The sequence below is a fragment of the Acartia tonsa genome, chromosome 4 (genome assembly GCF_053477335.1).
Source record: "Acartia tonsa isolate MP-2025a chromosome 4, ASM5347733v1, whole genome shotgun sequence".
Taxonomy (NCBI): domain Eukaryota; kingdom Metazoa; phylum Arthropoda; class Copepoda; order Calanoida; family Acartiidae; genus Acartia; species Acartia tonsa.
The window spans coordinates 34,137,489-34,160,344 of NC_137263.1; the positions used below are offsets into that span (position 1 = coordinate 34,137,489).

A 22,856-nucleotide genomic window follows, 5' to 3' on the forward strand; every position below is an offset into this window, starting at 1 on the left:
TTATTATTATATACAGTTTTCTTTATGCACTAAGTTTTATATCCTGTGCACTTTGTTCCATGTCAGTATTTCTGTTACAACAGGCAGAAATTTTTAAAGTAAATTTTGTATCAGTAATTGTGTATAAAATAATATTAATGCATGTTAAAAAATATCTTTCTATCTATACCATGTTCAATAGATACCTAGATGTCTTTTAAATGTGTTCTAGATATCTTATTGATTGTAAGATACTTAGGTAGGTAGATTTATTAGAAATTGAATTGTTGATGTCCTTTGAAGGATTTATTTTGTTACTTTTTATTTATTATTAATTCAAAATTATTTATATTTCATCACATACCTACCAAATACTTTACGTTTTATAATTGTATTCCTCCATTACTTTTTATTTAAGATTAAAACACCAAAGCAAGGCACGCAAGAGGCCTGTTTTTATTCCCTCATTTTATTTTGTTTTGAAAGAAAATAACCTTAGCTTAGGCAGTACTTTTATATTTATAATGTATGTATTTTGCGAGTTTTTACTGAGTAAATAATATTTAAATTACAGACCAGTAGTGAATTGAATGCTTGAAGATGGTGTTGATGACAATGATAGCCCGGGTCTTTGATGGGTTACCCCTAGCTGCATCTGTACAGGAAGATGAACAGACTGGAAAGTAAGTACTTTTTCCCATTTTTAAACGAATGGGAATTATTTTTCAATAAGTGAAAAACAAGGATTTCTGTGGGTGAGTAGTTACTAAAAGTTAAGGGGGGGGGAAGTTCTGACACATTTGCGTAAACCTGGTGTATAGGCTTCATCTTTAGACTGAGAGGATAGGTTATTAGGGATAAAATCATTCTTATATGGTAAATTTCCCCCAGATTTAAGATTTTTTGGATAGGCCTCCAGGTTCCGGAGCTCCAGGCCTCCAGGTGGTCTCTCTACAGGTAAAAATGAAAAAAAAAAATTTTTTTTTAAGAGTTAGATGTCAGCTTATGAGACAAAATATGTATGTTTTTTCTTCAAATATGTGAATAACAATCAAAAAGAAGCATATTTTGTTTTATAAGTTAACCTCTAACTCTTCCAAAAAAAAAATCTTATTTTTAATTTTTACCTGTACAGAGACCACCTGGAGGCCTGGAGCTCCGGAACCTGGAGGCCTATCCAAAAAAGCTTAAATCTGGGGGAAATTTATCATATAAGAATGATTTTATCCCTAATAACCTATCCTCTCAGTCCAAAGATAAAGCCTATACACCAGGTTTACGCAAATGTGTCAGAACTTCCCCCCCCCCTTCTTTACAGCTTTGTGTTAAATGGGCCTAGTCTGTGAACGACAAGGTAAAAAGGGGGGAGGCGGATGTGCCACTTTTTGAAACTAAAAGTAAAACGTGCATGAACTCAGCCCATAAAAGAGTTATACCTCTAAAATTCGGCACAGCAGTTGCTTTTGTGAAGAACAATATGGAACTGTGAAGAAACGGCGGTGGAACCGCCGAATTTTTTTTGCCTTTTTTCACCAAATTAGACGGTTCTCAATCATCTGAGATAAACTTTTTTCTCATAAAAATTTCCCTTATATTTTCACGTGACACTTGTAAAATTTCAAATATGCCAATATTAAAAAAAATTGCAAGTGTAAAATCTTACAAGTGTCAAGTGAAAAATAAGCGAAATTTTTATGAAAAAAAAAGTTTATCTCAGATGATTGAAAATTGTCTATTATGGCGAGAAAAGGCAAAAAAAATTCGGCGGGAAATGGCGGTTTTCGGCGGGAGCGGCGGTTCCGCCGCCGTTTCTTCACAGTTCCATATTCTTCACCACAAAAGCAACTGCTGTGCAGAATTTTAGAGCTGTAACTCTTATGGGCTAAGATCATGCAGGTTTTACTTTCGTTTCAAAAAGTGGCACATCCGCCTCCCCCCTTTGAAATAAGGGGGTCATTTATAGTTTTATTGATAAAAGCATCACTTTTTTAACTAAATAAAAATTTAATCTAAAAAATTAAAAGTATCGTTAGTTTAAGTTATTACCTAGGTACTTATGTAAATAAACAACTCTTGATTAATTTTATTTCAGGAGTATATTAGAATACCAGAATCAAGCAAAAAGATTATTCAAAACACTGAATGAAAATAGTCCAAGCAGATGTTCAATAGAATCTGGAGCATATCTATTTCAGTAAGTTTTAATAACTATATTTGCTATGCAACAAATGTCTGTCCTCCCGCGAGTCTTTTAAGGACTCTTAGTCTCTACAAGTTGAGAATAAATAAGTCTTAACTTATTATAAACCTACAGATGATCTTAGTCAAATACGCACAAAGATCTCAACTGTATAAGGACTAAAAGGTGTTAACTGTTCTTTTTCCTTAAAACCTTTTTTTGCAAGTTACAACATTTAAGATCTCTATTTTATCATATTTACATTTACTTTAAATACCTAACTTATTTAGAACACATTTATAAAAGTACCTAACGAGAAACCTAAACAGATTACATGTAATTATATGTACTCCGCGACAATGGAAATTGCGTTTACTCTATCGAAAAATCAGTTTTAAATAGTTTTTTCTCTAATTGTATTATACCCAAAGCGGGTTCTTGGAACTACAGATATTTATTTGAAGAAATCCTTAATTTTTTACACAAGTAAGGAGCAATATTACCCGCTATTTAATTTTAATATTTTCTTTTTCAGCTACCTGATAGAGCAGCAGACTTGTTTCCTAACGCTGTGTGACCGACAGTTCAGCAGGAAGACGGCATTCTCATTTCTTGAGGATCTGGCCGCTGAGTTCCACAGTCAGTACGGACACAAGATCAACACTGCCACCCGTCCATACTCATTCATTGAATTTGATACATACATTCAGAAAGCAAAGAAAAACTATGCAGGAAATTATATTTTCTATATTAGGAAATAAGATTGTGATCCTTACATGAAAGAATTAAGATGATAATTCCAAGAGAATAATCAGGAACTTGGTAATTTTGACCTGCAACTTTGAATCAGCTATGTTTTCTAAAAGTACTTTTTTACATGATAGGTACCAAGGTACTATTTAATCAACGCTAAAACCATAAACAATAAAAGGGGGAGGGGGGGTTTAATGCAACCACCTCATAATCATTGTATAAATGGCACTTAGAATTCGAATATCGATCTTAAATTTTGCATGAGTAATCCTTGGTAGGTCTTTTTTCCCCAAGTCGAACAAAAAGTTGAAAAAGTAACGGCTAACGGCTCAGCCGTTTTTTGGCTATTTATAGGAAAAATCTGTCATAAATTACGTAGAAATAGACATTTTAAAACATATTTTTGCTTTAAATCATGTGAAATGATACAAAAAAACATTTTTTGATTTCTAGTACCAGCAACTACCGGCTAAAATTGTTCGAAAACGTTTGGAGCAGCAAAGAGTATTATGTTTAGATAGGTTTCGTGATGGATTTGCATAGAAAAAAAGCCAAAAAATGGCTAAACAGCTGAGCCGTTAGCCGTTACTTTTCCAACTCTTTGTTCGATTTAGGGAAAATGGACTTACCAAAGATTACTCATGCAAAATTTCATATCGAAATTCGAATTTTAAGTGCCATTTATACATTGATTACGAGATGGTTGCATTAACTCCCCCCCTCCCCCTTTTATTGTTTATGGTTTTAGCGTTGATTAAAGAGTTCGTATCCTAAGTTCTTTTTCATTTACTATAAACAGAGTTATCCTTCTTTTAGATGAAAATTATTGGTCAAAAAGTTTGGACACTACTAGTTTAGAAACAGCCAATCTTAATACAATAAAAGAACCCAAAGCTTTTGAGCAAACGAATAAATTTTGGTACCAGTGTAAGGTCTAATGTCCACTCCCTCCCTGGTTTTCATAAACTTTTAACCACTAAAAATATCCAATGGAAAATGTAAACCATAAACAACCAGATTCTCGAGGCCGACGGAACCTGGCCAACCTGAACAATGAGCTGCAGGACGTCCAGCGGATCATGGTTCAGAACATTGAGGACGTTATTCAGCGCGGCACCATCCTCTCAGAGTTGGAGAATAAATCGGCCAACCTGACGGAAATGTCGCGGAAGTATAAGAAGGACGCGGAAAAGCTGAATGCCACCTCAATAGCTGTGATAGCAGGTAGGCTACAAACTTAATATGAAAAATTCGATCATTTCATGTATTTTGATGCTACCTAAGCCATGGTGTCTTTAGAAAGAGTATTTTGTCCTTTTTTTCTAGAAACCTAAGAAGCAATTGTACTATGTAATTGTACAATATGATAAAAAAAAATGACAATTTTATACCTATCTATAGGTTTTTAAACTGATAAAAATTATGTAGGCAAAATATTTGTCTTAAGATGCAACATCGTTTCATTCTATTTTGATTTTATCATTTTGTTATGTTTTAGGTGTTTGCGGGGGAGTGTCACTCCTTGTATTGTTCCTGTATATTTGGATACTATAATCAGCTCATTATTAACTTCAAACAAGAATCATAAGTCCTGCAAATAAAAAAAGAACCAGTGTTTGAAATATGTTAAACAGAAATATTATTTATGAACCTTTCTCAAGTCTCTTATGTGATAAGAATTATTTCTATTGTGTGTCTGTTTATGTTGTAAAGGGTCTCTATTGTGGGGAGTTTAGGGGAAGTTCCATGAACGAAGGGTATAAAACTTTTATAGATACGCATCGAAAAAAAAGATTCAGATTAGTTTTTAATGTTAAGTAGGTAGAATATAAATAAATAGGTATGTTATTTTTAACTCTTAGAATCGAAAAATATGTCATAATTTGTGAGTTATACCCTAAAACAAACAATAATTAATTTTTAATAAATTCGCTTCATGGAATTATCCCTTTTGTAGGCCCACTATTGTAAGGAAATTAATATCACAATATATTTCTTTGCCCTTTTGTTGGAAAATTATATAGTACAGTCGTTTTTTTAATAATGTGATGTTTTAATGAGATAAATTGTAAAGAACCTGGTTGATATCATTTTTTTTTGTAATGTTTATTGTTCATATAAGAAAGAAATGCAAAAAGCTGGTTTAGTTTAAGTTATGTTATATTTATAACTTTATTTATATGTTTTCAAAAAAACAAAATTTTATCTTTTAATCAATAGGTATGCTTTCCCACTTTTTTAAAGATTTTAATATTTATGTATGCAAATGTATCCTAGGGAAAATTTTGCTATTCAACTAAAGTAAAATTAAAATGTAACAGTTCGTGTTAGGATGTGTTATATTAATTTTGTATTTTAAGATAATTAAAAATAATAATAATAAAGTTTATTCTTTGAAAAGGCTACTGTGACACGTACTGAATTTTTAAACCTTTTTTTATTACCTACACAAAGAAAATATTCCTGAATTATGCCTTATCAGATCAAGATTCGTTATTTGTGAGATTTTTTACAGTAAATACAGAAGTTACTTACTATAAAGCAGCCTAAATTCGAACTAGTGTAAAAACTGGGTAAATTTTTTTGCCTGATTTTTTGTGTTTTTGGATTTTAACTAAGTGTCAAATCTATCCTCCCCTAGTTATTTTCCCTTGCATTAATGAATTATGCATCATTTGCCTAAACGCATTTAGTTTACAAAAATAAATATATTTAACCTAGAAGTTTTTAGCATTATTTAATATTTAATAATTTTAAACTTGTTATATTTTTACAGATATTAAAATATGAACTGTTGATTTTATACAGAACAGGGTTAGTTCCATGGAGAGGATTTTAATTTGAAAGGGTAATATGCAAGAACGTGAGCATTAGATGTTAATCACCTTCTAGAGATTTGGGGCATTTTTACGGTGAAAATATTAGGTTTGTGTCGAATACCTATAGTTAAATGAACAAAAAAAAAAGTTTTTTAAGAAATCAAACTTTGAAATATAAGTGATTTGTCACAAAATGTCATATTAAAGTGTGATAAAATCAAGGATGACAACATCCATAAGTAGCGAAGCCCAAAAAATCATGGATGGGAATAAGTAGATTTAAAGTGTATTTATTAAAATCAAGAATTGATTTATCCATAACTTAAAAATTTGGAAAATCGGACTATATACGTTATATATATGAAAAAATAAGGGAAAAATTAAAAAATAGCCAAAAACCTGCAAAAAGGAAGTCTGACAGTCATGGTTGTTTTCTTTAAAGGTCTGGAAATTTAATTTTGATATCTATAAACGAAAAAAATTTTCAAATCGGACCATAAGCACCAAAGGTATGGAGAAATATGTGAAAAATAAAAAATAGCCTAAAACCTGCTTAAAGGCAGTCTGACCGTCATAGTTGTTTCCTTTAAACGACAGGAAATTAAATTTTGATATCTATAACTGTAAAAAATTTGGAAATCGGACCATAAACACCAAAGATATGGAGAAAAATACAAAAATAGCCTAAAACCTGCTAAAAAGCGGTCCGACCGCCATCGATGTTTTATAGTTAATTGTGCTCCTTAATAATGGGAATGTTGTCAAAAAATTTCAGCCTTCTATCTTTTATAGGAGCCGAGAAAATCACGTTTCCCCCAAACTAAGAAGGACAGACGGACATTTCAAATTATAGAGTAGCTTCGCTACTAAAAAAAAACCAATCGCTTCACTCTTTTCAATATAAACAGTTTTAGTCAAAAACTAACAAAAAATGACCCAAATCATGTCAAAGCAATGACAATGAGAAAACACTATTGAATTTTAATTTCTACTCACTTCTCCTGAGAACTACAGCTTGAGTCCTAGCCCTTGTGGGGAATTTTTCCTGACATGGAGATTAAAAATCAACAAATCGTCTTAAATACTATAAATCGTGTAGTTAAACCCCATAATGTCAGAGTTTTTAATGGGGCATGCAAAGACCTTTCTATAGACACCTTAACCAGGTATCTATCTTATTCTTAATTCTAGCCAATTTGGCATAAAAAAGACAGACATATAAAACATTGAGATATGACGGGTATTTCTAGTTCTTGATGTTTGACAGATCTTTTTTTTATGCCAAAATGGCTAAGATTGTGTTAGAAACCTGGGTAAGGTCTCCATAGAAAGATCTTGACATGCCTCATCAAAAATTCTAAACATTATTGGGTCTTTCTACAAGATTTTATGTACTTAAGACGGTTTTTTTTTTTTTTAAAGACAGTGCCGTCATATCTCAATGTTTGATGGGTCTGTCTTTTTTATGCCAAATTGGCAAGGATTGAGTTAGAAATTTGGTTGAGGCGTCTATAGAAAAGTCTTTACATGCCCCATCAAAACTTCAAACATTATGGGGTCTATCTACAAGATTTCAAGTACTGTAGACAGGTTATTCTTTTTTTAAAAAGACAAAACAGTCTTAATTTGTAATAAAATATGCACTCTCCACGTAGAGAAAATTTTTCCATAAGGGCTAGGTTTTGAGTTGTAGTACTCTGGAGAGTTGAGTATATTCAAAATTCAATATTGTCTTCTCATTGTCATTGAATTGAAATGAATTTGGTCATTTTTGGTTAGTTTTTGACCAAAACTGTAGGGTTTATATAGAAAAGAGTGAAGCGATTGGTTTTTTTTAACACCCTTTATTTATTTCTCGCGTCGTATTATCAACAGCTTTCCGCGGATATAAAATTGTACAATTATAACTGATTAAAACCAGTTTTTATTTTTGTAGAAAACTAAATATACTACGATGCTAGAGTTAGACATAATTTTCCTGTATAACTGAGTGCCGGATCTAATCCACCGGATGTTAACCGGTTTCGAATGAATACGGAAAATATTTTGTTGAGTTTAATCTGTAAAATTTAATACACGTCATATCAAATGCTACCACCCATTTTTACTAAATACCTACCTACCTATAGGTAGAAAAAATATTTGGAGATTTTTACTGAAATTTTTAACATTTTTAAATTTTTTCATGAACAACCATGGTAGATCTTAATCTTTCAGTAATTAAGATCTATTGAAAAAGATACAAAGTATAAAAACTAGGGATGGGAATCCGTCGAATTTTTGGGCCGGATTCGGATTCCGGATTCTGAAGGAATCCGTCAAAAAAAGTGACGGATTCTTGCGGATTCCGGATTCTTATTTTTGGCGGATTCCGGATTCGGATTCCGGATTCTAGCAGTATTTTAAAAGGCCGTCCGTCACAGAGGGATAGCTTTTTCGTTAATTTATCACTATGTTACTTGGTTGAAGCCTTGATTTGTTTAAAGTGTTGACTTCCAGCATAACTAAAACATTTACATCACATTAGTAATTATTAAAATTTGTTATGTAGAAAAATTTTTTTTGATCTTTGCCTTCAAACAGAGGGAGTTGTAAGAAAAAAGACGGTAATTTTAGCCTACCAATTTAGAATCCGGAATCCGCTATAAAAAACGGATTCCGGATCCGGATTCGGATTCCAAAATTGGCCGAAAATTGGGCGGATTCCGGATTCGGATTCCGGATCCGGATTCCCATCACTAATAAAAACTAAAAATATTGTTCAACATCACTTGCTCTTGTTTGTACATAATCCCCTTTTTGAATTTGTGCACCTTCCTATTTGTTCTTTCACGTTTTAGAATAGAAAAAGAAATCATATTTTCGAAATGTGTCTTGTTTTGACAACAGAGCTGGATCTTTAAATCACCGATCTGCCCGAGCCGAGCCACAAGCGAGCCGATTTTGAAAGAAGCTCACCTCATATCAATCTTTAAATCGAAATGGCATTGGTGATCCGGCTCACCGGCAACACATATTGTAATGAAATGAGCCGTGAAGTGATCTGGCTCACCGAGCCGTAAATCTTTTAAAGATCAATATTTTTTAGCAGTAGCTATGGCTCACCTCGAGGCAGATCTGGCTCGGCTTATAACTAAATGATTTAAAGATCCAGCTCAGGTGTTTTTGTCTCAAGGTATATTATTTGTGCTTTATAAGACACGAACGTATTAGTTTCCTTGGAATATTTTTTTATTGAACAGCAGTTGGGCATACCACTTAAAGGTATATTTCTTCATTTTTGGCCTAGACGAGGGTTTACTTTCAACTTTTAGAAAAACTGCCGTAGGCTGCAGAAGATGCCATGTTCACCAAATTGTATTTCTAAATAAATACAATGGAAAAAAAGATTTATTTTACTCCCGTGAATTTATTGGTAAAGTTAATTATGTTATGGTATAAGTATCAAAAGTCTATAAACATAATCTTTATGGAACTACTTCTTTAGTAATAAATTCATATGGCAATGACGTCAGAGTGGCAGTCGGATGCCTTCAGGGCCAGCCTGATCCGCAAGCTGGAGGAGGCCATCCGGGAGTCGGCAGTTCCCAACCAGCGGTCACCAGCTGAGATGGAGAGTCAGGTAGATTTAAAGCGGAAATCATAATTTGACGGAGCGGACAGGCTATCAGTTGTTATTTTGTGAGATTTGCACTAATCTATTTTGTGTAAATTTTAACTTCAAATAAGGAAATGCAATAAAGCAAGAGCGGAAAAATATCAATAATATTTAAAAATGATTTATAGTGCCAAACCGACTTCTTAAGTATTCCTTTAAGGATTAAAAAGCTTGCCAACAAAGTCTTAATAGTCAAATATAAATAATATTTCCAATAAGAGATACTTTCCAATATAATACCTTCTTATTTTTCAACAAAGAATGACTTTTCCTATAACTTATATTTTATACGTGACAAAAAATATATCCCTAATATGTAGTTATTTCCGCTCAGTATGCACCCATTTTATAATAATTCATAAGGGCCGAACTTTAAAAATAACCAATAAAAGTTGATGTATTTTGGTGGTCCTAAAATAGGTTTACGGAAATGCACCATCCAACCATTTATATTATAATTATTCAAGGTGTTCCGTCGGTCTACAACGAAGGAGGAATACCTTAGTTACATGGCTAAACTAATCCTCCATGTGAAACAGCAGAACAGAGCACAAGATGGTTCTCAGGTACAGATTCATTTTCTTTCTAATATTTTTTTTTAATACTGTATAGTAAAAATTCGTTAATTACCTGTAGTTTAATTTTTTACTTAAAAGATTAGTGTTAAAATTTTGTTAAAAAGAGTAACCAAAGATACAATAATAAATTCATTTAGTGAAGCATAATAAAATCACGGATGGACTTGACAAATTGAAATAGCAGATGTTCTGTTGTGACAAAAAGATAATAAGAGAGAAAATGCGAAAAATCACATTCACGAAACCCCTGTGTGTCTTTGAAGCATAACCAAAAGGCCGACAGACCAAGTAAATTATAAACTGGATGTTCATTGGTACAGAGAATTTTGAATCAAAATATTAGCTGTCTTATCTTAAATAGCAGAGGAGAAACCACATTTCCCCATATCTTTACTTACTGACTGGCAGACATTAAACAAAAGAAAAATATACTGTAATACAGTAGCTTCGCTACTAAAACAAGGATTAATTTGGTGTCTGTTCAGAACATGGGTGGAATGAATCAGGGAATGCAGGGTCAGGGCCAACAACCACAGCAACAGCAGAGGATGATGCCAGGTGGAGGTGGTGGCATGCAACAACAACAGATGCAACAGCAGCAGAACAGAATGCAGTTGCAGCACAGGATGCCAGTCTCTCAGCAACAACATCAACAACAGGTTCAAATAATTTTCGTTTGAGGAGCTTTATCCAACGACTGGATTATTTCGAGAGAAAAAAATATTTTCATTTTTGTTCTTGTGGGTAATACAAATTCCTGGATTATTTATCATTAGGTTTGTTTATGTTTATTGGGCAAATTTATTTTGAGTTTCTTTCAAGGTTTGTAAATATGTTTGTTTAATTGTTAGATGATGATGCAACAGCAACAACAACAGCAACAGCATTTACAAGCTCAGCTGAGGAACAGGATGCAACAACCTGGCATGAATACAGGTATAAACAGGATGTGTGTTTGCGTTAAAAAATAAGAATTTTGAATTTAATTTTTAAACTAACCCCTAGTAAGACTCTCAGCCCTACTTCACACAAGTGTTCCTAAAGACCACTAGGGGCTTAGCAGCTAGTTTTCAAATATTGGAATAGTGTTATTTAAGTCTTTTGATTTACTGTGTTAAAATCTATTATTATAGAGTCACTTTGATTTTTAAAAGCGAAGCTTTTCTATAATTATGGTCGGTCCGTCCGTACTTCCGTCCGTCCGTAACGGATAGCTTTTTTCGTTAATTTAGACATGTTAGAATTGTCCTATCGATTTCAAATTTTGCATGGTGATTCCTTTAGTAGTTAGGTACGATTTAGAAAGCGTAGCTACTCTATAATCATTACCAAAATGTCCGTACGTCCATTTTAAACATGTTGATTTTTTTACTTTTTTAAATAGTTTCTTTGTTAATTTAGGCATGTTAGAATTGTCCTATCGATTTCAAATTTTGCATGGTGATTCCTGTAATAGTTAGGTACGAGTTAGAAAGCGTAGAAACTCTATAATCATTACCAGAATGTCCGTACGTCCATTTTAAACATGTTGATTTTATTACATTTTTAACAACTTTGTATGTGACCTAATTATCCGATTGGTCTCATTTTTGGTATACTGATTCCTGGGACAACAAAGTACAATATTATAAGCGAAGCAACTCTATAATAAAGTCCTAAAAATATAAGTATGTCCATAATCATTATCCTGTATCAAGCAGTTTTTCAACAAATTTACTTACAATTTTGCTTTGACTCTTATTGTACATTCGCATTCTGATTATTCAGTTCTGACATTACACAAGTGTTAATGTCCGTTTGTCCTACCGTTTCAGAGCTTCGCTTTTATGGATGTTGTCATCCTTGTTTTTAATCAAAAAGGGTTACCTTAATGAATTTCGATCAAAGGTTTTTTATTTCAATTATTAATGTAATATTAATACGTACCTAGTTAACGTACGTATCACATGATTTTTTATATTCTTATATAAGTACCTTGTTAGTAAACTGTTAATATTTTTTTCTGTTACATTTATAAAACATTATCGCAGGTCCTACAAGCATGTCAGGAGGGGGACCAGTAATGACCAGTGGTGGTCCCAATATGGCTGGAGGTCCCAACATGACCGGTGGCCCTAATATGACCGGAGGACCTAATATGACTGGAGGTCCTAACATGACTGGTGGTCCTAACATGACTGGTGGTCCTAACATGACTGGTGGCCCGAACATGACCGGTGTGCCCAACATGCCCGGGGCTGTTGGCGGTGGTATGGGTGTTGGCAGTGGTATGCCTGGCGGCGGCGGACCTAGGCTTAGTCAGCTACAGCAGGCGTTACAACAAAGAAGCCAGGTAATCAGACTTCAGAATCAAGAAAGGTTATAAAATGAAACAGTTTGTCGTTATATTTTTTTTAAGATAGTTGAATTTTCCTTCCAGTCCTTTTTGAGAGTTACGGTACCAAAATTTGGCCTGGCAGTGTAGTTGCTTTAAATAGTACAATGAAGAAACGGTGGCGGTTGTCTCTGGTTACAAAAAGTGGCTCATCCACCCCACAATCCCTCCCTCCTCACCTTTTGATTTATATCAAAATAGAATAATATTTATATTTCAAATATTATAATCACAATAAAAAATAATAAGACAAGACAATTTGAAATAACCATTTTGCCATAACATATTTTTTTTAGGGAATGGGTAATGTAGGATATCAGATGCGGCCAGGTGGGCCACCCTCAACTGGTCCTCCCTCCGTCAGTCAAGGTCCCTCTCCCATACCCTACGCTCAATCACCTCAGGGACGGATACTTAAAAATCATATTAATAATCATAAGTTCGATAACATCAAATTAGGTTTTTAACATTAGATAGGTACAGTTTTCATATTACCTGTTCAATCTATAGAACTATTTTACTACTTAATATAAACTAAGTATCTGTGACTGGCAGGGTCAGATGGGTCAGCACTCGCCTATGGGTAATCCTGTTCCATCACCTGTTGGCGCCGGGGGCCAGCAGCGCTCCAACAGCCTGGCGCCCTCCCCCAGCAGCCAGGTCAACACACCTATGGGCAACACTGGCAATCAGGAGGAGCGGGAATATCTGGAAAAGCTTAAATCCTTGGAGAAATATATAGAACCGTTGCGACGAGTCATAAGAAATGATAAAGACAGAAATGATAAAGACAATGAGAAGCTGGCTAAAATTAAGAAGCTGCTTGATATTCTGTCCAATCCTGACAAGCGTGTACCGCTAGTTACCCTGCAGAAATGTGAGGATGTATTGAAACGTATGCAGCTGGACACAACTGACACAGACACACAGGATATAAACCTGCAGGCAAACCCAGACAAAAATCCTCTAATTGATGCTGTTCTTAGACTTCAACAGAACGCTAAGGACGGCAAAGGCGTTAGCTTAAACAACAGCCTGGCTAATACTTTCATCCCGCCGGTTGAGGCGATACTGGGACAAGAAATCTCGTTACCGCCGCTGCCGCGAACCCCACCGCCAGAAACGCCCAAAGAACGAATACCTGACTTGCTGCAAGGCGAAATTGCTCGTTTAGACGCAAGATTTAGAGTGATGTTCAGTAGTTCGCAGCCGGAATATTTTAGCACAGCCATTGATTTAATTTGCTGTCTGGAGGACAAGGATTTGCCAGCAGTGCCGCACCTTCGGGTCTCCATACCGCCAAATTATCCAGACTTCCCGCCAGCGGTTGATTTGGACAACCCTGACTTCTTAACCACTCCATTCCTACTTGAAGTCATTGAGGCGCTAAGTTCGCGACTTAACCGCATGCCACTAAAGTTTACTCTGTCACAGCTATTGACCGCCTGGGAAATGGCAGTCAGGTCGGCCTGTCCGCCCTCACATCTCAAGAATATTAATCAACAGACTCCGTTGTTTACTATGTAATTTGATAGTTCATGTTTATATTTATAATTATTCATTTATTTCAATTTGTAATACCAATGTTTCCTAAAATAAAAAAAATGAGAACATTTTTTTTTCTCAATTGTTTGGTCGTTCAGTAATGCATGCTCAACTAACTTTGAATGTATTTATTTGCCGTAGGTTACTTATAATTGTTTATGTCTATCGGCAAACTATTAAATATTTTATTTTTCCAAAAAAAATCGCTGGGTATTGATCAATATAATGCATCTATCTAGTTCTAAAAATGTAGAATGTATTGTTCATAACCTAAACAAACTTAGTAAATATTCATTAATGTTTTATTTCAATTCACAAACACGTCAAAAAAAATATTAGATAGCATTACATTATCTCATATACCTACAAAGGCAATGTCCAATTTTTGTTATTACATTTTCCTACTTTACAATACTAATAGCTAATGATCACTACAGACTAAAATAACCATCAGGTTCATAATTATTCCAAGAAGAACAAAGAGTACATTGAAATCTTTACAAATACTTAAAGAGTGAAAAAGGTCAAGCAATGTGATTTCTAAAGTGTCTTCGAAACCGATCAATTAGAACCGGTTCTGACCCATACTGTAAAACCATATATCGTATTATAGACATTTTATTAATAACGACTATAATTGTAATAGTCATTTATCGCTTGGTATTATAGACACTAGACAGCTTTCTGTGGATATCAAAAGGAAAAATTATAAAAAAAACAGTTTTGTTAGCTCCGAAGGGCTGAGCCAACAATTTTTTTTATATTCATGAAAAATTGTCTAATACAATGTTACGTGATTTTTCAGTATGGGTGAGAACCGGTTCTTATCCAGCTGATTTTAATCGGCTTTGAAGATTTAGAAATAACATTTATTTTCGGGGAAAGTTTGGCTTTAAACTTTTTGACCCCCCTAAAATTTTTTTTAAAGTTGTATAATTGGCCTAATTTTTTATTTATTAAAGTTTAAATATCATCCCGGTAACTTAGGATTTTATTTTCAACGAAATATAGAGTTTAATCTACTTCATTCAGATGACATTATCTTGAACTAAATGGTTAAAATGGTCCAAAGTCGGATTTTTAAAACTTTTTAATAGCTTAGCTACTTAATAAATTTAAAATGTATCCTAATTTATTTTATAAAATAAAATGCATTGTAATGCCCAATTCATTTTGATTTTTTTTACAACTATTACAATGTTAAATTATTAGTTAAATAAATAAATAAATTAAATATTAGATAAATAAATAAATTAGCTGCTTAAAAACACACTTTAAAAGCTTATGGCGACAAAATACAAAAAGATACTTTATACAAATGTTTATTATATAAGGACAACACGCCAGGCTGCAATTGAATCAAGACAAAAGTAAGTGCCGAGCTCTAAGACCTATGTATGGTGAAATTAGACATAAACCAATGATGATTACAGGTAAAACCAAAATATTTCAGCGTGGTCTTTTTGAGAAAATTAGATTTGAAAATTTTAAGTTAAATTTTCATCCGCTAGGAGTTACCGCATAATCATGACAAGAAAAGCAAAGATTATTTATTTTAAATTTTGAACAAATTGCCTTTTATAAAGTTCTTCATAAAACCCCCACTGAAGGAAGTTAATTAATGGCCATTTTTATCAGTTGCTTTGCTAAGGTCACGGAAATTCAGCCTTAAATAAATTATATATAGAGAGGTTTTACGAAAGACTTCATAAAAGCAAAGTTGTTCAAAATTTTAAATAAATAATCTTTGCTTTTCTTGTCTGATTATGAGGTAACTCCAGGGGATGATAATTGAACTTAAAATTTTCAAATCTGATTTTCTCAAAAAGACCCCGCTGAAATATTTTGATTTTACCTGGAATCATCATGGTTTTATGTCTAATTTCACCATACATAGGTCCCAGAGCTCGGCACTTACTTTTGTCTTGATTCAATTGCAGCCTGGCGTGACCAGGGATAAGGGATGGGAAACCTGACCGAAAATTAGGTCTCAGCCTCCTTTTTAAAGTGATGGGGCAACTTTTCTTTTTTACCTATAAAATCAACTCATTTTCGCCAGTTCATTATTGGCTGTAGGCTAATATCCAATAGCCTGAAACTTGCTTTTAGCATTAACCAATTAATTAATAACCAATGCTTCCCCCAGTTCCTAATTGGCTAAATTAATTCAAGCAAACATAAATTTCTGCTATTAGAATGACAACAATGGAAATTTTCTGCTATCAGAATGACAACAATATATATGATGTTCAATCACATCAACTTATTATTAAATCTACACATTAATAAATGTCCATATAGCAAAACATAAACAGAGAGATCGTTTTTTAAAGACTGCGTAGGATTCAACATTTTATACTTCAGAACAATGTGAAAAACTCATGTCTTTAGACAATTTAAAAGTTATATTTCATGTGGAATTGATAACCCACCTAAATGATTACAAATACAAAACTAGTTCAGTATGTAAATAAAAAGTGTACTGTGTTTTGTTAAAAAAAATTTTCATTAATTTTGGTAAAAATTATTGCACACTTAATTAAACTTTTCTGTTAATTTTTAACGTAAAATTATTTTTTTTTAAATTCTTAATTTATATGTATGCTATGGAACAATTAGTTGATAGAATGTTACCCATGTACTTATTCAATTCTACTTAATTTATTTATTAAAGCTGGGGGGCTAAAGCGGTGTTTGTTTCTTTATACAAATTTTGGGGTGAAGTAGATCCCCCCTTTAAATGTTTGAAAATAAATCAGATTTAACCATCTCAAAAAAAACTTTTTTTTTAAATGGGGGGGGGGGGGGGGGGTGGCGAAATAATGACAATCTTAACGGGATTCTACTTAAACCCACTAACATATTGGTTCTTTGAAAAGTTTTTATTATATTTTATGCTAGGTGGAATCAACTACCTGAATTCTATTCTATACTTATTTTCTTTGCATTCATATAATAGCTATTTCATCATTGTTCATAGTTTTCAAATCTAACTACTGCGTCATCCCGAAACTAGTTTTTTAGGCCTAGTTGAAAAATAGGCCTGGAATAATTTTTTCTTACGTTTCCCATCCCTTATCCCTGGGCGTGACTAATAATTAGCGATTGTAATCAGTTTTAATGTAGGACAAATTTAGATATTCTAAATCAGAACTGAGAAGTGAAAGGAAATAATTAAGAGGGGGGGTATAATGTTGGTGTGGTGGGTTACTTTTACCCTCATGGGGGAGTTAAGAGTAAGCCCAAGGCTGAAATGAATAAAAATCGCTATATCGGTAATTTTTATTTATTAGTGCAAATTCTTAATTTTATGGCTAGTTTTGAGGCAGTTCTTTGATTTTATTTGGTCAACTATTATAGTCTATTAGAAGATATTTTGTGGGCTGGAATATGGCACCTACGGAAAAACTTTTTCCCAGTCACAAAAAATAACAAAATGATGTATTTTGATACATTTGGAAAAATTGTATTTCTACAGGTTCCATATTCCTTGGTATTTTGTTTGATTTTTATTTAAAGAATATAAGAATTATTTAAAGCCAACAAAATTGTATGATAATGAGAATTTTGGCACAGTACAGTATTCATCAGAAATCAAATAAAACCGGTTCTAAACAGCGGAGGAAGAGTATTTCATAGTAAAGTTTATTAGATATTGTCGACGGTAACGTACATTGAGCTTGATTTCTGCTGAGATAGAGAAATACAATTTTTGTATACGTATCTGCTGACAACGTTTATTAAACTTTCATATTGTACAAAATTAAAGCAATAGAGATTTTTTTACCCAAAGATAGTCATAATTATATCATTAAAAAGGTAGGATTTTCATTACTTAGATTTTTTTAAAAGTTTAAAGTCACAAATATAAAGGACCTATTTAATTCCAAAAGAAATGTTAGGTTAGGTTGTGCTTTGATTAGTGACTCCAACTTATTTAATTTGAATTAAACTATCTTTAATTTATTGAGGTAACACGTACAGATCATGCTTGACCATTTCTATTTACCAGTCTTCTAAAAGGTTCCCGTACACTTGTACGTCTCTGTCTGGGCTGCTGTACACTTGAACGTCTTTGTTTATGCTGCTGAACGCTTGTACGACTTTGTTGTGCAGCCGGAGAGTCGCTACGAGCGGTCAGTGCGCGCCGCAAAGGCCCTTGACTGAAATAAGAATATTATTAGTATGATGTTTTACCCATGTGCTATGTTTTTCCTATCATAATTAAGTTAAATGGGATGAAAAATACGCTCCGTCCCTAATAACGCAGTTTTGAAGAAAAAAACTATATGCTTCCAAATATGAATTTAACAAACTTTCGTGTCATGATATATGTTTTTGATCCTCTGACCAAAGAGTTGATGCATACATAAAAAAAACTTAAATTAAGATCTTAATCGCTAAACAAACATCCTATCACTTAACAATTGCTTGACATAATAACAGAGCTTGGCAGCCGCGCACAAGCCTCAAAATTAAACTCGCTAATGTGCAGAAAAGAAAACTCCGAAAAGGTGGATTGTCTATTAAAGGGACTGGTTTATACATGTAGCTAAATTTTAAAGTCACAATTTCACTGAGGCTTACACTTGGCTGCCGAGCCCGCATAATACTCACGGTGTGTATGCTGTAGGTCTCCTGTCCGGGCCCTCTCTGACCAGCTGTCCAATCTTGCCGCCGACCACACGCTTGTATTTGCCAATATTGTCTATGATCTCAGGACGTCTGGCTGTTCCCTGGCCCAGCTGCTCACTACGGATATACCTGCAAATATAATTAATGATGTCAAAAAGATAAATCGTGCCCATAATCCTAAAACTGAAAAAAAGTTCCACTTTGGTTTACAAAAAAAAACGTACAATTTTCGATAATTATACTGCAACTGAAAGTGGGACATACATATATCAAACTAACTTTTTTTAGGTAAAAAAACGCTGATATATTTAAGGTTAGGTTTGATTTGTATTTTCAGTATGGCAATGAGCCGATTTTGTTCCATCGGAAATAATTGTTAGCTATACTATGAGAAAGATAATTCTTATGTTTTATAGAACAAAATGTTGAATTCAAACTAATTCTGCCTTTTTTATCCGCGCATAATAAATGTATAAGTATAGAGGTTAAACAGACAGCTACCTGGCCAAAGAGTTGAGGAACTTTTTTGTCGGCAAGTAAATTGATTTCAGCTCCTTTGTAGTGACTTTTCAGTGTTTATATTTCCGACGCAATTGGTCCCCACCCTGTGGGTAGAGTTACTTATAGCTCGTGCCGTCTCTATTCTTTTACTTTGTGTGCATTAACTTCCGCATATTATCACATACAAATATGATGTTATGTTAGCAAATAAACAAAGGGGCTGTTTTATGATGTCTTTAAAAAATATTTATGTGGTATTGAATGAAGGATTTTTCAGAAGGATAGATATGGTTATTTTTTTTAAAAATTATTTTCATTTTTTTCTTTAAATTAAGCCGTAGGAACAAGTAAGGTTTTTTATCTGAAGCTTAAGATTTTAACAATTACTGAACTAATTGGGTTCTTCTTTTGGGAAAATTCACATAGATGTCAGAATGGTTTTAGGACCTTTTACTTTTAGATTTCAGCCTTGAGATGGTTTTAGGCCTTTTTTCGGCATTTTACTCTTTTATATTATTTCCCCTAGAGGTTAGGGGCGCATCCACTAGTAATATTAAAAGAAGTATGGTGACCTTCTTATCGCACCTAAAGACCTCAATTAGCAGCGAATTTAATAAGAAAATTGAAATATTATTACGAACTAAATTCTATTTTGATGGAAGGCTCCAGTCTACCCTAAATGCAAATAAACTAATATTAGGGATAGTCGTAGTTTAACTTAAGCTTATACAAACACTTTTTAATAAGCGATACTTTTCTGTAATTCACTTTGATTTAAAATAAAATAAACTTAGATTTTCAAATATTGAAAGGCTTTAAGTGAAGTGTTTACTATTTTCCTATACATTGTTAAAGTTATGTAAGTAAATTTTTATAAGCATTCAACTTCGATTTTTTTCTCGGCTTAAAAGTTGTCATGACTGAGATATAATCGACTGACGTCTTTCTAATTACAATTTCAATATAGAAATAATGGGATTAGATAGTATTGTTAATTGCTGGCATGTTATCGACATGACAATTCATTATGATTAGTTATTCACTATGTAATCTATAATACAAAGTAGAATGATGTCTGTCTGTCCGTCCCTTAAGATCTTGGTAACCACTGAACCGATCAGATATACTCTTCAGGGAATATACCTACTGGTCCTGTGGTGGTTTTAGGCTATATTCTTGGGGGGTGAGACCCCCAACCCCCCCCCAAAAAACAAAATCCCCCCCATTTTTTTTTGCTGAAGATTTCCTGGTTCTTTTTTTATTTTTTTTTTATCACCTCTTGGGGCAAAGCCCTTAGAGGCTAGGGGCGAAGCCGCTAGTTATATTTAAAGTGGTCAAAAATTGAGTTAACATGTCAACAGATGAGTATATCGTGTCAGCCATGACCACTTTTATTTCATGCTATCAATCGAAATAAATATTCCACAGTTTTTTTTTTAAATTGCATGTCGATATTTTGACATAAATCATTTACATTGCATGTCCGCAGAATGTCAACAGTTTTGTGAGGGCTTAGATTTCAATAATTAGAGTGTTTATATTTCTTATATGTAATTTTATGCATGGATATTGACATCCTTGTACAATATCAAACACAGAAACGTTGTACCTATTTACATATGTATACAAGAATCAGCATTATTCGAAAAAGCTTAGCGCTATAAAGTGTATTTAAAAAATTAAATGGGTTTTATGAGATATTTTTGGTTAAAGTTTATAAATATATCTTGGTATTTTTACCTAAAACAAAAAAACAGTTTTTTTCACATATTTTTGGAATATTTTTGATATTGTATTTGTAACAAATATTTCAGAGTTTACTCATTGTTATATTTTTATTGTTTGTTTTGGGCCATTTTTAGGTATTTGTATCTTTGTTTTAGGTAAAAGTACATTTTAGATATAATAAACTAAAAAATGAAATGTTAGCTTTTAATAATTATTAAACTATCAAATGTATTTTAGGATCTAAAACTCAGAAATTCTCTGCAAAGGCTTAAATGCAACCCTAATTAACATTTTTATATGTGTTAGGGGTTTAAAATACATAGAAGACTGTCGAAATATAGAGTTTAACTTAAAGTCGAGAAGATAAAACATTATGATATCCGGTTCTACCCCATCCCTTATTCTCTTTCCACTTTCAGGTTGGAAGAATAACGCAAATTTCAGACCCCAGATATGGCGATTGGAGAAAAATTTATCTTTATATTATAGCGTATTAGATATTCTAGCAAGCATCGCTTTTATCTCATAGAGAAAAATAGTAAATCAAACGTCGAAAACTAAGATCTGAAATTTGCGTCACCCTTCCAATATGACGCATGACCACTACGACCGTGGCAATATTTTAAACCCAATCGAAATCATAAGAGGGATATCAAACTTTTGATTGCTTTTTTTGAAATCCTGTGCACGCACGGCACCTTTCTTTGATTGAAGCAAATTAAATCAAATCTGGCATGGTAATTCAGAAGTTTAAACGATGCATTTTCTTACAATATACTGGTAGTAAAGTGAGTGGTTCCAATTTCAGCCCAGTTAAGAAATAAGATAACGGCTGTATTCTTCAAATTATGCGGGTTGAATTTATTAGTATAAAAACTTGGATACTACTAGTTTGTACTAACAAATCATCTTTAGAATTAATCAAAATTTGTGAGCCAACGAATGAGTGAACTTTGGACACAAGTATAATTTTGAGTCGAAAAAGTCTTCATAAAAAGGTGATAGCATCTAATTGGAAAACTTTTTAGTTTTTGTTTTGCTCAATAATTTCGGTTTAACTCCTAGAATCAATTTCTTCAAAATTTGGAGGGGGGGAGGGTCTTAGTGGTCAACGGGCACTTTGAGGAAAAGCACTGAAATATTATACTAAAGTCCAATTTGCAAATACAATACGAGGATCATCTTTCAAATTACAGCTTATGCACATCTAGAGATCAAAGCAGGAAGGGAGATGACATTAGACTATTAATTATACTGGTCCCAAAAATTTTCTAAAAGAGATATCCCTTAAATTTTCTTTGAGAATTTTTAAAAAAAATTCTTGATTGGGTGGTACAAACTTACCCTTGTACAGTTTTGATCTACAGAACGGGTAATTTTGTTTATTGCAATTTGAGGTGAACATCAATTTTGTTATCTTATTTGTTGGCTAAAAACTTTGGATACTTTTTAAAAGCGAATCTTTTTTATAACCAAGTCCTAAAAATGTAAGTATGTCCTTAAACATTATCATGTATCAAGCAGTTTTCCATGAATTTACTTACAATTTTGCTTTGACTCTAATACATTTATATTTTGATTATTCAGTTCTGACACGTTATAAGTGTTAATGGCCGTTTGTCCTACAGTTTCAGTGCTTCGCTTTTATGGATGTTGTCATTCTTGTTTTATCTATATTTTGATTTGTTGGTTCCAAACTAGTAGAATCCAAACTAAACCTAAATTAGAAGTGTTTTGTTTATCATTTATTGTCTTATCCCTTAAGATCCCTACATAAACACTCCCCATTGCTATCAATGGGTTTTAATAAAAAAAATATTATTATAGAAAAGCTATGCATCAAAAAAATCATGTAAAATATAATGAAAAAAAAAGATTGAGAAAAAGATAAGAAAATTCTCCAAACGATTACATAGCACAAAGAAATGACTCGAGTAGGGCAAATTGGGTCAAAAAATGTGTCAAATTTATATTGGGCAGGTCAGATTAAAATGGGATTTTTTTCTTTTTGTTATTTATCTCTTTCACTCTCTCTTTCTTTTTTTTTCAATCTACTGAGGTACTGAGCCCCTAGCATCTAGGGGCTCTGAATTGTAAGTGGAAAGGT

The 22,856-nt window shown here is 33.1% G+C and overlaps 3 protein-coding genes across 3 annotated transcripts in view; 2 read left to right on the forward strand and 1 right to left on the reverse strand.

The window, feature by feature from the left end:
- Window positions 1-537: 537 nt before the first annotated feature.
- Window positions 538-5,688, forward strand: Sec22 (vesicle-trafficking protein SEC22). Its single transcript, XM_080157725.1, has 5 exons — window positions 538-662; window positions 2,072-2,173; window positions 2,694-2,887; window positions 3,926-4,135; window positions 4,410-5,688. The coding sequence occupies exons 1-5, from the start codon at window positions 580-582 to the stop codon at window positions 4,463-4,465; spliced, it is 645 nt and encodes a 214-aa protein (XP_080013851.1). The 5' UTR covers window positions 538-579; the 3' UTR covers window positions 4,466-5,688.
- MED15 (mediator complex subunit 15) lies at window positions 5,622-15,153 on the forward strand. The gene is made up of 8 exons (XM_080157723.1): window positions 5,622-5,725; window positions 9,218-9,352; window positions 9,856-9,954; window positions 10,452-10,625; window positions 10,818-10,902; window positions 11,997-12,298; window positions 12,637-12,741; window positions 12,893-15,153. The coding sequence occupies exons 2-8, from the start codon at window positions 9,230-9,232 to the stop codon at window positions 13,865-13,867; spliced, it is 1,863 nt and encodes a 620-aa protein (XP_080013849.1). The 5' UTR covers window positions 5,622-5,725; window positions 9,218-9,229; the 3' UTR covers window positions 13,868-15,153.
- Window positions 15,154-16,696: 1,543 nt separating this feature from the next.
- LOC145316908 (uncharacterized) overlaps window positions 16,697-22,856 on the reverse strand; it is a 42,048-nt gene continuing 35,888 nt past the window's right edge. Inside the window, exons 5-6 of the mRNA XM_080157724.1 lie at window positions 18,503-18,649; window positions 16,697-18,048 (exon numbers count right to left, since the gene is read on the reverse strand). Coding sequence (XP_080013850.1) covers window positions 17,871-18,048; window positions 18,503-18,649 — 325 coding nt within the window. The 3' untranslated portion in view covers window positions 16,697-17,870. The remainder of the gene's footprint in view (window positions 18,049-18,502; window positions 18,650-22,856) is intronic.